The sequence below is a fragment of the Annulohypoxylon maeteangense genome (assembly GCF_022496945.1).
Source record: "Annulohypoxylon maeteangense strain CBS 123835 unplaced genomic scaffold GGS22scaffold_2, whole genome shotgun sequence".
Taxonomy (NCBI): Eukaryota; Fungi; Ascomycota; class Sordariomycetes; order Xylariales; family Hypoxylaceae; genus Annulohypoxylon; species Annulohypoxylon maeteangense.
In genome coordinates, this window is record NW_025953249.1 from 2,735,176 (window position 1) to 2,748,235 (window position 13,060).

Below are 13,060 nucleotides of genomic sequence, written 5' to 3' on the forward strand. Positions count from 1 at the left end.
TATGTAATATGTATGTTCCCCGTGGAATGGAATGTACTCATCTATTATATGTAGTACATACCTTGGCTGATTTCCGCGTCGATGGTTTTGGTTTAGCAAGACACCCGATGCCTCACAACTAGGAATGAGAGACAACGTCCCGGCTTGTCGCTGATAAAGCAGCATGGTTAACGGATCTAGGCATGACCGATGTTCCAAGCGCTGCAAATCTGTGCAATCCTAATCAGAATGGCGTGGAGCCTACCAGCCAGACCGCGCTCACGTTCCCTCATCCATTGGAGGTCCAGGCCTATGTAGTATGTACGTACTTATCACATCAAGAAAATGATGGATGTTTGGAGCATTGGAGCGATGTCATGCAGCAGAGATCCCATATCATGAGGGAAGCATAACGAAATCCTCATGATTAAAGGACCCCCCTTTTTTCTTTTTTTTCTTACCCTTTCTTTTGGTTGCGTACTTCATCCTTGACCGGTGTTCTTTAACTCGAGGCCCTTTATTCCATGTGTACGCAGATTGTAATAGATTCCTAGACGAGTATTGCAAATACTTGCCTATATGTATGCGCCTCGATAATAAGGTGTTACAACTCCAAACCCGTGCGACGAGCTTGCATTGCTCAAATTGCTACAATATAAGAGAATGGACTTTTTGGAGGATGCGCAAGCATACCGAGTAGGCTGGCCTACGGGACTGCGGTGTGGTGTTACTCCAGTGCAACAACCAGGATAGCTGCAAATGCAGAATTAGGAAGCCATTGGTTGTGAGGACAGCGGTGCTAAGATTTGCCTATGTAGACGCACTTGGTCGTCAGTTACTTACCCAACAGTAATATCGTATGCGTACGAATGGGTTTACGCGATCCGCATATCTTATGATGAGTATCGTTTATATAAGGTATCCAATAGTGACCAGAGACCAAGGCTATCTAGGTTGCCTACATAGTAGGTACCGTAGGTAAATATCGTAATCGGTTAGCGAGAAGCAGAGTGGCAGACTAATAAGATGCACGGAGGCCTTTTGAATCTAGATCGTCCGACATTTTAAAGATGCGCATCTTGTTGAAAAAAAATAGAACCATAAGGATACTATGTATGTTGAAGCGTCTGAGCATTTCGCAAGACGAATAAGAATGTAAGATAGGGGTCCTGCAATTAAACGGAATTTTCCTGTAAGTTAGCAAGTTCACCGACGTATATGGAATGGTTGTGAGTGGTTGTCAAGTTCCAAGGTTGTGTGATGCATCAACTTGGTCTAGGGGTTGGATAGGTTGGATAGGTTGGATGGATAGGTTGAATGCGAAAGAAAGGGGAGAGACAGAGAAATCGACCATAGCAAACTGAGAGGGGGAGTGTCAGACTCCCAGAACAAGCAGCTAGGAATTTGTGTGGTTGTAATCAGCTGCAAAGAACCAGACCAGGCAAAGGCGAAAAAAATTCATCCACCAGGGAATCCAAGCCTGATAGTGGCATGGGCAATGACCATGTACTCTCGCGCTAACAAGGGACTGCAAGGTACTTTCTAGCCTGTATAGATTGTATGGATGGTGTATCAATCATTGTACAGCCTGCACGCAGCACAGTAGCCTGTAGGCTATGTGTACTCTTCTCTCTCTGCTCTACTCTTTTCGGTCTGGTGTTTGAGCTCTGCCTTTTTGTCTCCTTTTTTTTATCACACCCTTTTTCCGTAAAATTCATTCATCATCGATTCCTAGTGCCTCATACGCTGATCTTTTCTTAAGAAGATCCAAGAGTAGCCAGGTGCACACTCAAGATTCCAGGAAATTGATGTAGGAACAGGTATACAATTCGAATTATTGGTGTGTTAGTAAAAATAGAGAAAAAAAAATTGGAGGCCTTGTATGTTTTGATTATTTTAGGAATGGAGTACGGTAGGTCGAAAAAAAGTGATTTAATGGGATTGAATGGATGTTGATTCCGGATGCTTTGACTAAAAAAGAAAAGAAGGGAAAAAACAAACTAATCAATATTAGTAGAGAGGAAAATCAAATCAATAAGGACGTTTATTCCTACTCGAGGTAAGGTAAAAGTTTAAAGTATACAGTATCAAGGGTTAAGCTAAAACTTGGTAGGATAATGTTGTGATATACTTGATGCCTTCCCTCTTTCGTTTAGTCCAATTCCAATCTGGTCACGTCGGAGAAACTGCGACCATTTCCGCGTGCAACTTTCATTGAGATGATTGAAACATGAGAGGCAGAGTAGGAGGGACAACAGCGGAGAAGGGAAACCGTGAGAGAAACCGTGAGACTTGTACCTCGCTAAGTAAAAATAGGTGGGGATGTACTTCATGTAACAGGAAAGGGTAAAGGCTGACCGTCCTAGTTGCCGCTGGGAAGTAGGGGAAGTACATAGATGTAGTAGCAGAATCAATGACCGAATCAATGAATAAAATTTAACCAAGGAAAGTGATACAGTAATAACAAAGCGACATGGCATACCTTCCTCCAAAAACGCCAACTTACCTGCTAGGTAAAGTAGCTCTTACAGTACAGGAAGCACTGTAGATTTTGAAGTCACCTCCTTCCTTGCAAGTTGTATTTGTTGCTGATTGCAACGTCCTAAACTACAAGGGCCTAACTTCGAAGGACCGCTAAAAAGTACCTTTCAGTCTAATTTTGGTGGGAAAGATACCCAGCCACCCCAATGACCAAAGACCAAAGACCAGAGACAAGACGGAGAAGCCCACACACAAAAGTTTCGTTGACTAGAGAACAGCGAGTGGTCGCGGATGCTTTCCTGAAATTCGCTTGGTTAACCCCCTAGCATGTAGAAAGTAGATACCTGTACTTACCTAGGTACAGGGCCTAGGTATGCAGATATGAGGTAGCCCTGGAGGTGTGTATGTACAGGTCTACCAGGTCTACCTAGGTAGGTACAATACGGTAGCAGGTATGCGGTAGGTAGCAACAAGTAGTAGCAAGTAGTAGTAGGGGAAAGTAGGGGAAAGTAGGGAAATCAGTGTGAAGGCACGGTCTTGTTCGCCCGCCTGCCCGCTTTTTGGTGCAGACCCCCCTCCCTCTTTCGCAGCTTTCGCACCCTCCCTTAGAAATTGGGGCAGTATTAAGTCTTGCCTGGTCTTGCTCTCACACATTGTCCACACAATCACCCACACGCAGTAAAAAGGCAGTAGGCCAACGCTTCCCCCCATACAAATTTCCCTCTCTTCTCTCACATACAAATCTACCACCAAAATCGTCTCCCATACAATATCGCACACCACACTCAACCTCAATACCTGCACATACAATTTGTGAGTACCTCTATTTATATGGCACTTCGCTGCAAACACAAAGTCACCATCAACCACATATTTCTATTGCGCTCGTCTTGGTCGCATTAGTTGTATCAATTCGAACATAGTTAATTGCAATCATTTTTCGATGTTTGCATCGTCGTCAAGAGTCATTTGAAGTTCATAGTCGACCTTCTCTTGAGCTTAGACAATTTCACCCATCCACTTCTCCTTCGCCCATCGTCATCAATTAAAAAAAAGAGCCCACCCTGCACTTTAAACTGAGCAGTTCAACTGACAGTGATTGCGCGCAACAGCTTCGTTAACCACAACGTCGTTATCCAATTACTTCCAAACTTTTTCAAGGTATGCGGATAGTACTATTTGGTTCGATTTCGAGCTTCAAGACGCGGTTTTCACGCGTTGGCGGGCGCAATTGCATTTGCGACAGCATCGCATCGCGACCGATCAGTCGTGCATCAGCCAACCACCACTCTATCCATCTGCCCCTCTTCCGCATCTATCCAAGCTATCGCGCGCTCGCGATAATCACACGATTAATTCCCACACTTTCGTCCACTCTCATATCACAACACATCGCAACACCCAAAATTTCAATTGCGCTTTTCAATTAAACAGACACACAAATGTAGACTAACATTATTTCAGCACCTATCCATAATGCCTAAGGAAACCACCAAGCGCGGCAAGACCGGCAAGGTCGAGAAGCGCAAGGGAAAGAAGGGTAAGTCGTCCCATGAACTGTTTATTGTCGCATATTCCAAACAGGACGAGCGCAAATTTGTCATCCAATCTGATGAATATTTATCTCTTTTGAAGACGTGCAATGCTTCAAGAGTGTTTAAATTATCAGTAGTAGATGACATTTGCCCGCCGTTGACCTGATCATATGCGCATATGTGTTCTAACTCATAACTAACACTTTGGTATAGACCCCAACGCACCCAAGCGTGGTCTTTCAGCCTACATGTTCTTCGCCAACGAGCAACGAGAGAACGTCCGTGACGAGAACCCCGGTATCTCGTTCGGTAAGCTTTTCACTTGAACACACCCAGATTTCTCATACTAATAATATCGCAGGTCAAGTTGGCAAGATCTTGGGTGAGCGATGGAAGGCTCTCAACGACAAGCAGCGTGCCCCGTACGAGGCCAAGGCTGCTGCCGACAAGAAGCGATACGAGGACGAGAAGCAAGCCTACCAGGTATGTATCTGACATATTCCCCTTCTAACAAGCAATGCTGAACGTAGCTGATTAGGCCGAATCCGATTAGGCTGCTGGCGAAGAAGAGAGTGAATAGAAGCAACTCATCTCAGATCTTCCTATTGATCGTAGTCGTTATGAGGGTTCACGATGAGATGACGAAATGGTCATCGGCCCCAGGAAGCCTTGACCGTAGGGGATTCACAAGTTTCCTTTCGAGTCTAATGCGTATGGTATCGGTCGGTGTTGAAGCACAGGGAAAGGGACATTGTGCTTTGGATTTCTCAACATTGTTTTTTCACTGACGGCTGGACCAGGGTTCGGGGATTACTCTGGTCTGGTGGAGTTGTCGCTTGCAAGGGCTATTGAAGCTATGAAGCGCCAAGTACGAAAGCATTAAATCAGCGCTTCTCGACAACACAATGTACAATAGTTTGCTCTTGCAATTTACGCAGCACGTTGTCTGCATTCGTACTATGTTGTTGTATTCTGGTTTCATTACCAACTGGGACTTGAAGTGAATCGATAATTGCGTTTAGAACTAAGGTACGGATATAATTCCACGTGGTTTCGATCTAACCCGAGTCGACCTGCCCCGTGCTCGGCAGGCAGATGCATACGAGGATCTTGATCCGAAGATCTGGACGGGCTGTCCAGGGGTCTGATCGAGGTGTGGAAGTCAACGTGGCCAAGGACTATCCTCGAGCTACTTACCTAGTAGTTATTCCTCACAACGACACACCAAACACGAGGCTGCAAAGTAATATGGATTGCCTGATCAACCGTAGGTCACCCAATACCTACTAGTCAGCCAGTAGTTGGAGCAACGTGGGAACTTGCTGCGTTCTTGTAACGGTTTCCCACGATTTATGTGTATCTAGGAAATTCCTACCCAGCATCTAATTCGACCAGACCAATCCAATCATCAATGTTTTAGGAATAGGTGTATTTGGTACTAGACCGAGATACAGTCCCTATCCAGTTTAGTCCAGTCATTATTACTTTTGTACATAGTATTATATGAGCACATGTATCATCGGTGGTTATACAGCATAACCATCTCGTATGTATCGACACCTCTTACATAAAACCTCCAAGCCCAGATCAACTCAGATCTGACACTCATGCTAGCTACCCAACCTGCCAACCTAAGATTGGAAATGCATGCAAGCGGTTGGGAAGCAACGCAACGAAGCATCGGGTTTGATCGCACGCTATCGGAGCCTCGATCGGAGCATTGCAGCGGTGCTTCGGTGCTTCGGTCAGACACGGATGATGCTGCCATCCTCTTCTTTGCCAGATCCTAGCCCAACTTCCTGCATATTACAACATACACCGCATTCAGCTTACGATGCAACTACCCGATAGCTTACCGTACAACGTCATAGCTATTTCAGATTCATATATTAAGCGTTTACATTTCTCGCTTTCTAGATTCAAACGAGCATATCTACCTCGTAGGTAGGTAGTCAGCGTCTGTTTCTGTTTCTTGCCGCTCGATAAGCGCCGACAGGTGTATATTCTCTGTACTGAAACAAACACATCATGTAGCCAAGCCAAGTCAACTACTACTACACATCAGCGGTTACGAAATAAACCGTAACATCGGTAACAAAGTATCACCTAACAAGTCAGAGAGCCTCATCGTGCGTTTTCTTCTTGTCATTGATCCTATCTACTCCGGTTGGCGCCAGGTCTCATACAAACAAAAGCGGCTCGGCAAGCATCGTCATGGCTTCTTCTCTGCCCCTCCTTGCTCTCTCGTCCAGTCTGCTATCTTCCCTGCATATTATTCCATGCAAGTGTCTCCCCTCTCCGCGCCGCGGGCATGGTAACACTACGACCGCTCTACGCCTGATGCGGAACTGCGACTAAGCCCACCAATGAATTGATGCATACCTATAGTCTTGCTGCCGGGCTTCGTGGCAGTCTCTCACTTGAGTCTGAGAAATGTTTGAGAGTGCCGATTTCTAGAATTTCCTACACTGGCAAACATCCGAGCGGCCGGCCAGACCAATTGACTTTTTTTATTTTTTTCTTCCGTCATAAAACTTTTTTTTTCTCATCTCACACATTCTGATTGCCCTATCACTCATTTTATGTCCGTGTGCGTCGGCTGATTCCTTTGCTGGTATTTGATTGCTATGATATCTACGAATTTTTATTTTCTCTCGGAGTAAAAGGGATCATTATTATTTTTTTCACACGTTTTATATATTCGCTAATCGACGGCGGCAAAGTCCATGAGACTTACTGAATCACGCATGCGCTGTTAATCCAGTCAAGCTCAAGTTCATGTTCAAGCAACCCGTATCTAATAGAAAATCCACGTCCAAGATTGTGTCCTGACTTCGTGCAAGTCATATCTTATCATTCATTGTATAATAATAATCCTCTCCTCCGACAAGAATCGCAGATATTGGCGGCTGCAAATACGAACTCCACACGCACTGCGCTCTTCGGAATCGAACTTCGTCTCTATTGGGGAATGCGCACCTAACACGTCACCCCACAGTCGTTGGGCTCTAGACTCACGTTATATGAGATATTGCAGAAGAGGAGATCTCCATTGACGGAGAACATTCTCACCAGTTCTAATTCTAATAGGTACAATAATAACTCCTCATCCTCTACTACTGAGCTCGTTCTTAATCTTCCCCTCCCCCCACACGTACGGCCAACTGGCTAGCCATTTGCGGAGACGACGATCATCTCAGCACTTATCAGCTGCTGGCCGAGGACCATAATTTCCAACAGCATTACGCTACATATAACGCCATCGTCTTGACATCTATATTCACCAAATCCTCTAAACCTTTCACTAATATCACTCATTAGTAGTGCACAGCCCTGGTGTGTAACGAGACATTGTCCCATGGTGGCTGTGGAGGAGAGGTATTGGAAAGGGCTTTTCTTTTTCTGAAGTGAGATAAGATATCTTAATTATTCGCCATCATGATACCATAAGTGCTCCGAACACCATGGACCCAATTCTACGCCGTGCTAGAGCACCTCCCGCCAGGTTGGCGGCCCAGCAGATCAGCCCTCAACTACTCAATGGCTGTTTTCACGAAGCTGATCGTGCCGACTTGGTCGGCTTCAACCTTCAAGGCCTGCGAGATTCTCTTCCGGAGAAACTTCAACCCCACCTTAACGGGATCATTGAAGAAATCTACAATACGAGCCGATCACTCCGGGATCTCGCGGAACAGGCACAGATACATCTCTCTCAGTTGCCGGCTGTTTTCGATTACCTCAATGTCATCCTACCATGTCTCTGCAAGACGCTCCGGGATATCATGACGTTCTATGAGGATAAGTCGATGAATAGGGAACATCGTTGGAGAACGATGTACCATAAGTTGGGGAATGAACTCCCCGGTACGACATTGCCAGCTAGATTTATCATGTACAACCAGTTCCTGAGACTGCTTCAAGACCTTATGACGAGGTAAGACCTTTCTTTAAAAAATGATGCCATGATGATACCTCTTTGTAACCTAGCTACATAGGTCCCCGAACTTTGACTTGAATGCAATGGAGGTTCTACGAATCCGCATCCTTCAGCTGCGTGAAGCCAGGAAGATCCGTCGGTAGCCCAGACACCTTTTTCATCGAAGTGAAACTAAACTCGTCGTCTAGCTCCTCCGAATCCGATTAGAACCGATCTCATAAGACGAGACGAGGCTTTGGATTTCTGGAGCCAGGAGACTGTACGTCCTTGATTCTCTTATTAGGGTCTATGATACTAAGATTATAGCAGAATTCACATTGGGCCGAGGCAATCTTTACTCAACCCCTGCCGTCTCGGAGGGAATTCAAGACCCAAAGACAGTAAGCCACTTCACTAAAATAGGGATGCATTTCGAGTTAGAAATTAACACCATGCAGCTCAGATGCGTTCGGCCCCTTTCAGAAGTTGGGCCATCTCCCGCCAGTTCCACGAGATGTCAAGATACTAGTCAAAAGGTAACCAGTTACATACCTCACATTTTAACCCTGCTGATATACTTAATATGTCATACCAATATTAACAACTATCTTAGGTCGTTTGATAGTGATCGCATCTCGGTTATCTTCTTCCTGCAACTGAGAAACCAGGCACCGTCCCTATTAATTCGCTCGAAAGTCGCCAGCCAGAACTGGGTTTCGATGCTCGGCGTGCATGAGCTGTCTATCGGACGAGATAGAAATTCCGTGTTACACCTGTCTAGATGGAGTACGGAAGAACGATGCATCAAACCCTGGGCAGACTTGTCTTTTTTGACTTGGGAAGGTTAGCACTGTCCGTGGCCTGAACACAAGAGGATTTAGACTAATGAGAAGTAGAAATGGTGCTGTTCTACTGCACATTCTTGTGTCTGAGGGTTCGCAGCCAGCTCACGTTCAAAGTAAACCCTACCGAGTTCCACCTCCGTAAGGAAAAACGCCTATTCCAAGCGTAAGTCATAGGTCTACCCTTGCCTATCGACATAAAGAAGAGCGTAGACTAATATCATTCAAAGACAAATCATCGATGACGGATATCGCCACGTTCTTATGGTGTTCGAGGATACTGTCACCGGTGGTTGCCGTCTTCACGCGGCCGTATGGGAAGGCAAACTGCGAGCATGTCCCATCTGGACGGCGTTTAGTATGTGGCAACCATCCCACCCCCCTTATCCCCCCTTTCTCTTCACACACCGCCCGGCAACTAACTGTTCTTTCTCCAGTTCCTCCAAACGTGTCGTCGTCCTGGCTCCTCCGCAAGTCCAAGAAGTGCATCTGGCTGCGCGAAATCCAGCCGTACGTGTTCTGCGATACATACCGGCCGATAAACCAGCGCAGGGGCAAGTTCAGCGCTTACGAGCTGCATTTCGCACATAGCGAAGCTGCCACTCGGTTCCAAGAGCTATTCACATCGTCTCCCGAGACATCGGCCGCCTCTATCCCCGATTCACCTCTGGATGAGGCCGGTACGTCTAATAGTTAGTCGGCGCCGATGGAAAGAGTATTATTCCCTTGAGATGGTGGTCAGACAATAAAAACCTCATGGGATACTCTTAAGAAAGCCGAGACGGGAACTTGCATCGAAAAGGAGACGACCACCCAACCTTACTAAATCATCATAGTCCCGATTTAAATATTGATCCTTTACATTGTATCTACGCTTACTTACTCGGCTCACATCCTTAAAAGTCACCATCCCTACTTCTTCTATCTATATTTCGAATGTCCATATTCGCGACACCGAACAAACCAGACCAAACTATTAAAAAAAAACTTACCACACTCGCCCTACCTATCTTCCCCCACTTCTTACGAGAACACGACGTCAAACGGCAGCAACGCATCCACGGGAACAACAGACCCACGAGACAACGACGTTCACGATCTACGAAACCTTGTCTTACTTTTTCATTTGTTCCTTTACGACCATTACGAACGATATCGACGACTAGCACACGACGATTACGAAGAGACAGAGAGAGAGAGAGCGCGGCAGATTGAGTGATGATACCCCCCTTTTTTTCTTCCTTGGCCTAGCATCTAGCGAATCTTTGATTTTGGTTTCCTTATGATCCCATCCCATCTCGTCTACGCTATCTATCTATGGTGTTTTGATTCGTGTGCACATTCATCCCGATCGTGGAGGTGTTGATAAGTACGTACCTAGCAAGTACACAGAGGGTGCTTTTACATACCTAGCAGGCACGTTAAGGAGTGAGGTTCGATTAGAACGAAAGTCCTTGATACCCGTCTATTTAGCAACTCTTAGCAGGAGGACTTTCTGATTAATCATTGGGGAGATTGCTATTTCCTGTTCTCCGCATCGTAGCGAAGGCGTACATAATTGCGCAGCGTATCTACTCCTTAACACACGTCTATTATTACAATTTACCAACCACTCCAGGGTTCTTTACATCATGCATGTTGGTGCTGTGTATGTAAGGGAGGTTACACCGGTAACCTTAAATGTCTTCAGTGTCAAGCGATGATCATACGATAGCAGATCTTCAGACGAGGAAAGGCGTGTATTTTCCCGTGATCTTCGGCCAATGATACCCTCCTTTAGAAGTGATGGTCTCATACTCGAGTTGCGCAGAAGAGGCCGTGAACCATCCCAGGTACCCGGGTTTCAGCTAAGCGCGGCTCGGCCCGACATCCGACATGTTCGTCGTTTGGGGGCCGTTCCGTAGAATCGAGGAGGGTGAAGTAAGCGCTGAGGCTGAGTAAACGCTTCATTATATGCCCTGAGGTCACTTACTGGTAGAATTCTTGTGGCCTGTGAGCCTGAGGTTCCTGTCTAGGTAAGCGTTGTGACGAAGACTAGACTAGGATTGAGATCCTTTCTAGTACGTAGTTCCGATGAAATCAATGATCAATTACACTACTTCCCATAGAGCCCATAAAGTGAATTTGTCGATTCTCTACCTAGTCGGGACGACGATGTAAATAGGTAGAGAAAGGCGCGTATATGACTTTAGCTATGCAGCGCTTAACTGGCGGTTACAACCTCAATTCACTCAACTTCTCCCAATCATCATTCCTTCTACCGCCATTGTATAGCACAATACAGCCTGATTGTTTCAGCATGGCCGCCACTGATGATGAGGTAAAGACCACATTGTCACTAATTGAGAGCACGAAACTCCCACATCCATCAAATCTATTACTTAAATCATTTGTTTCCAACGCCCTTAACCCCGTGTTAGCCGCACGTTACGTGAAGTATAGGTTGTTAGCCGGGGATGCATCTTCGTTAGTGGACGATTGGTCTTATATTGTTGAGTCTAGTAAAATCGATGCTTAAGTTTGTGCTACTGCTACTTACCATTCTAACGGATAGATAGTTACTCATAATGGCAGTCCTCCATCACGGCCTCATATCACCCAGCAGCATACCATCACTAAACGAGATGGCGGAAAGTGTTGCATAACTGGCAAGGCTGGCACTTTGCGAGATCCTCTTATCGTCGCGCCTATTCTTCCAGTTCCATCTGGTTGGGATACAGACAAGGTGTGTTCGGTATCATTGAGACTAGATATCATTGTAAGAAAACTGACGATCGTCCTTAAAGGATAATATAAATGACATGCTCGGTGCTTTCCTTGGGCTGTCTTGTCGGGATTGGTGGCTATCTTACATTAGAAATCCTAGAGGCATGTTTCCTTATTGCAATCACTGGCTAGTCCGAAAGTCCGCAGCAGAGGCATTTGCTTCGGGGCTTGTCAAGTTAAACAGGCTACTGCCATCCATGATTGAGGTGAGTTGCAACTCGTAGTTTTGACTATACTTTTGGTTAATAGCTTATAACAGTATGAGCTTAAACAAGTCTCCATTGGACCAGAGGAACTAATCGAGGTTGATGGCGACTATCCATTGTTAGGTGATCACTCGCGGTCGGGTCTCTCTAAGGTCGACTACCGCTTCATCGACTCACAGGCTCGACTATGTGAGAGCATCCAACTTTTCAATATCTCCAAGAGACTTTCGCTGGAAACTATATCTCGATCACCAATTCAGTCAACTGGTCTTCTAGCATGGCACCAAAGCATAACGCAACGGAATCGTTGGCGTCTTTCCAGTTTCTGCATAGATGCTTTCTTTACAGTCTGGCGGCTGGTTCCTTCAAAAGCCAGGATAGCTTGTTATAAAATATTACGAAAGCTTGCAAGACGCCTATATGGAAATCTCGATGACTACGCCGACGCCAAGAGATTGCCGTTTGGGCTATACCTGAGGTACAACGACGAAGCCGACAGTGCTCGTAACGAGTTCAATGCGTTAGGGATAGTTCGTCGACATACTTCAATCCCAGTTCCGAAGGCGGTTGATATCATTTTCGAGCAAGGAGATGTAGATGACCCATCCTCTATTCCAGGAGCTTATATACTTACGACGAGAGTCCCTGGTTTGCCAATATTCCTTTGTCAAAATGTTCTTTCGGACAGTGATCTTGAACGAATTGCACACCAGCTGAAGGACTATGTAGCCCAACTAAGGGATATTCCCCGGCTGGCTAAATCAGGCACGGTCGGAACTATATCCAACACTCTCGGAGAAGCGTGTAGGGATTCCCGTATTCGAGGTACAAACCCCGTTGGACCATTCGCGGATGAGGCAGCATTTAATCAGGTGTTGCGGTTCCCCGACGATCCTGCTCGCCGTGGGCACAAAATCGTGTTCACGCACACGAATCTCAACCCGCGCAATATTTTAATCGATCAAACCGTACAATTGGATGGAAGTGTCGGCTGGAGCGTGACGGGGATTATAGATTGGGAGTTTGCGGGATATTATCCAGAATATTGGGATTATACAAAGTCGATGTTCGAGGGATTTAGATGGTCGCTACGATATAATAATATGGTGAAAGGTGTGTTTAGTGAGTTTAAGGATTACTCCCAAGAATTGGATGTTGAGGTAAGGAGCTGGGAGTCGGGGGACGGCGACGGCGATTAGATATCCGTATTGTACCCCGCCCCCACTCCGTATTATCAGCCTGTATTTCCGATCGAGGGGTAAATTATAGGTGCCTATCCGGCGTTTAACCAGCCCATCTTCCGGGTCCAGGTATCACCTAATTCTCAACGGTAAT

At 45.9% G+C, this 13,060-nt stretch overlaps 4 protein-coding genes across 4 annotated transcripts; 3 read left to right on the forward strand and 1 right to left on the reverse strand.

Annotated features, from left to right (window-relative positions):
• Positions 1–1,810: 1,810 nt before the first annotated feature.
• Positions 1,811–2,510, reverse strand: GGS22DRAFT_153692 (uncharacterized protein; the record flags this gene model as incomplete). The annotated part of the gene is made up of 2 exons (XM_047959899.1): positions 2,093–2,510; positions 1,811–2,038 (listed from the first exon to the last, which is right to left on the reverse strand). Coding segments are annotated over exons 1-2 (422 nt in total), but the record flags the coding sequence as incomplete, so codon positions are not given.
• Positions 2,511–3,285: 775 nt separating this feature from the next.
• Positions 3,286–5,042, forward strand: GGS22DRAFT_153697 (Non-histone chromosomal protein 6). Its single transcript, XM_047959900.1, has 5 exons — positions 3,286–3,621; positions 3,925–4,000; positions 4,209–4,304; positions 4,357–4,478; positions 4,534–5,042. The coding sequence occupies exons 2-5, from the start codon at positions 3,937–3,939 to the stop codon at positions 4,546–4,548; spliced, it is 297 nt and encodes a 98-aa protein (XP_047823187.1). The 5' UTR covers positions 3,286–3,621; positions 3,925–3,936; the 3' UTR covers positions 4,549–5,042.
• Positions 5,043–7,353: 2,311 nt separating this feature from the next.
• GGS22DRAFT_177846 (uncharacterized protein) lies at positions 7,354–9,450 on the forward strand (the record flags this gene model as incomplete). The annotated part of the gene is made up of 10 exons (XM_047963544.1): positions 7,354–7,356; positions 7,514–7,929; positions 7,991–8,067; positions 8,121–8,191; positions 8,239–8,312; positions 8,370–8,447; positions 8,525–8,754; positions 8,808–8,919; positions 8,984–9,111; positions 9,191–9,450. The coding sequence occupies 10 exons, from the start codon at positions 7,354–7,356 to the stop codon at positions 9,448–9,450; spliced, it is 1,449 nt and encodes a 482-aa protein (XP_047823188.1).
• A 1,602-nt stretch (positions 9,451–11,052) lies between these two features.
• Positions 11,053–12,924, forward strand: GGS22DRAFT_184933 (uncharacterized protein; the record flags this gene model as incomplete). The annotated part of the gene is made up of 4 exons (XM_047964247.1): positions 11,053–11,254; positions 11,312–11,478; positions 11,540–11,725; positions 11,779–12,924. 4 exons carry the CDS (start codon positions 11,053–11,055, stop codon positions 12,922–12,924), a joined length of 1,701 nt encoding a protein of 566 aa, XP_047823189.1.
• Between the last annotated feature and the right edge of the window lie 136 nt (positions 12,925–13,060).

Bases quoted from the DNA above. Each gene is read 5' to 3' on its own strand.
- GGS22DRAFT_153697 (XM_047959900.1), top strand. From the start codon at position 3,937: ATGCCTAAGGAAACCACCAAGCGCGGCAAGACCGGCAAGGTCGAGAAG. The intron at 4,001-4,208 runs GTAAGTCGTCCC...ACTTTGGTATAG, and splicing joins GAAGCGCAAGGGAAAGAAGG to ACCCCAACGCACCCAAGCGT. The intron at 4,305-4,356 runs GTAAGCTTTTCA...ATAATATCGCAG, and splicing joins GAACCCCGGTATCTCGTTCG to GTCAAGTTGGCAAGATCTTG.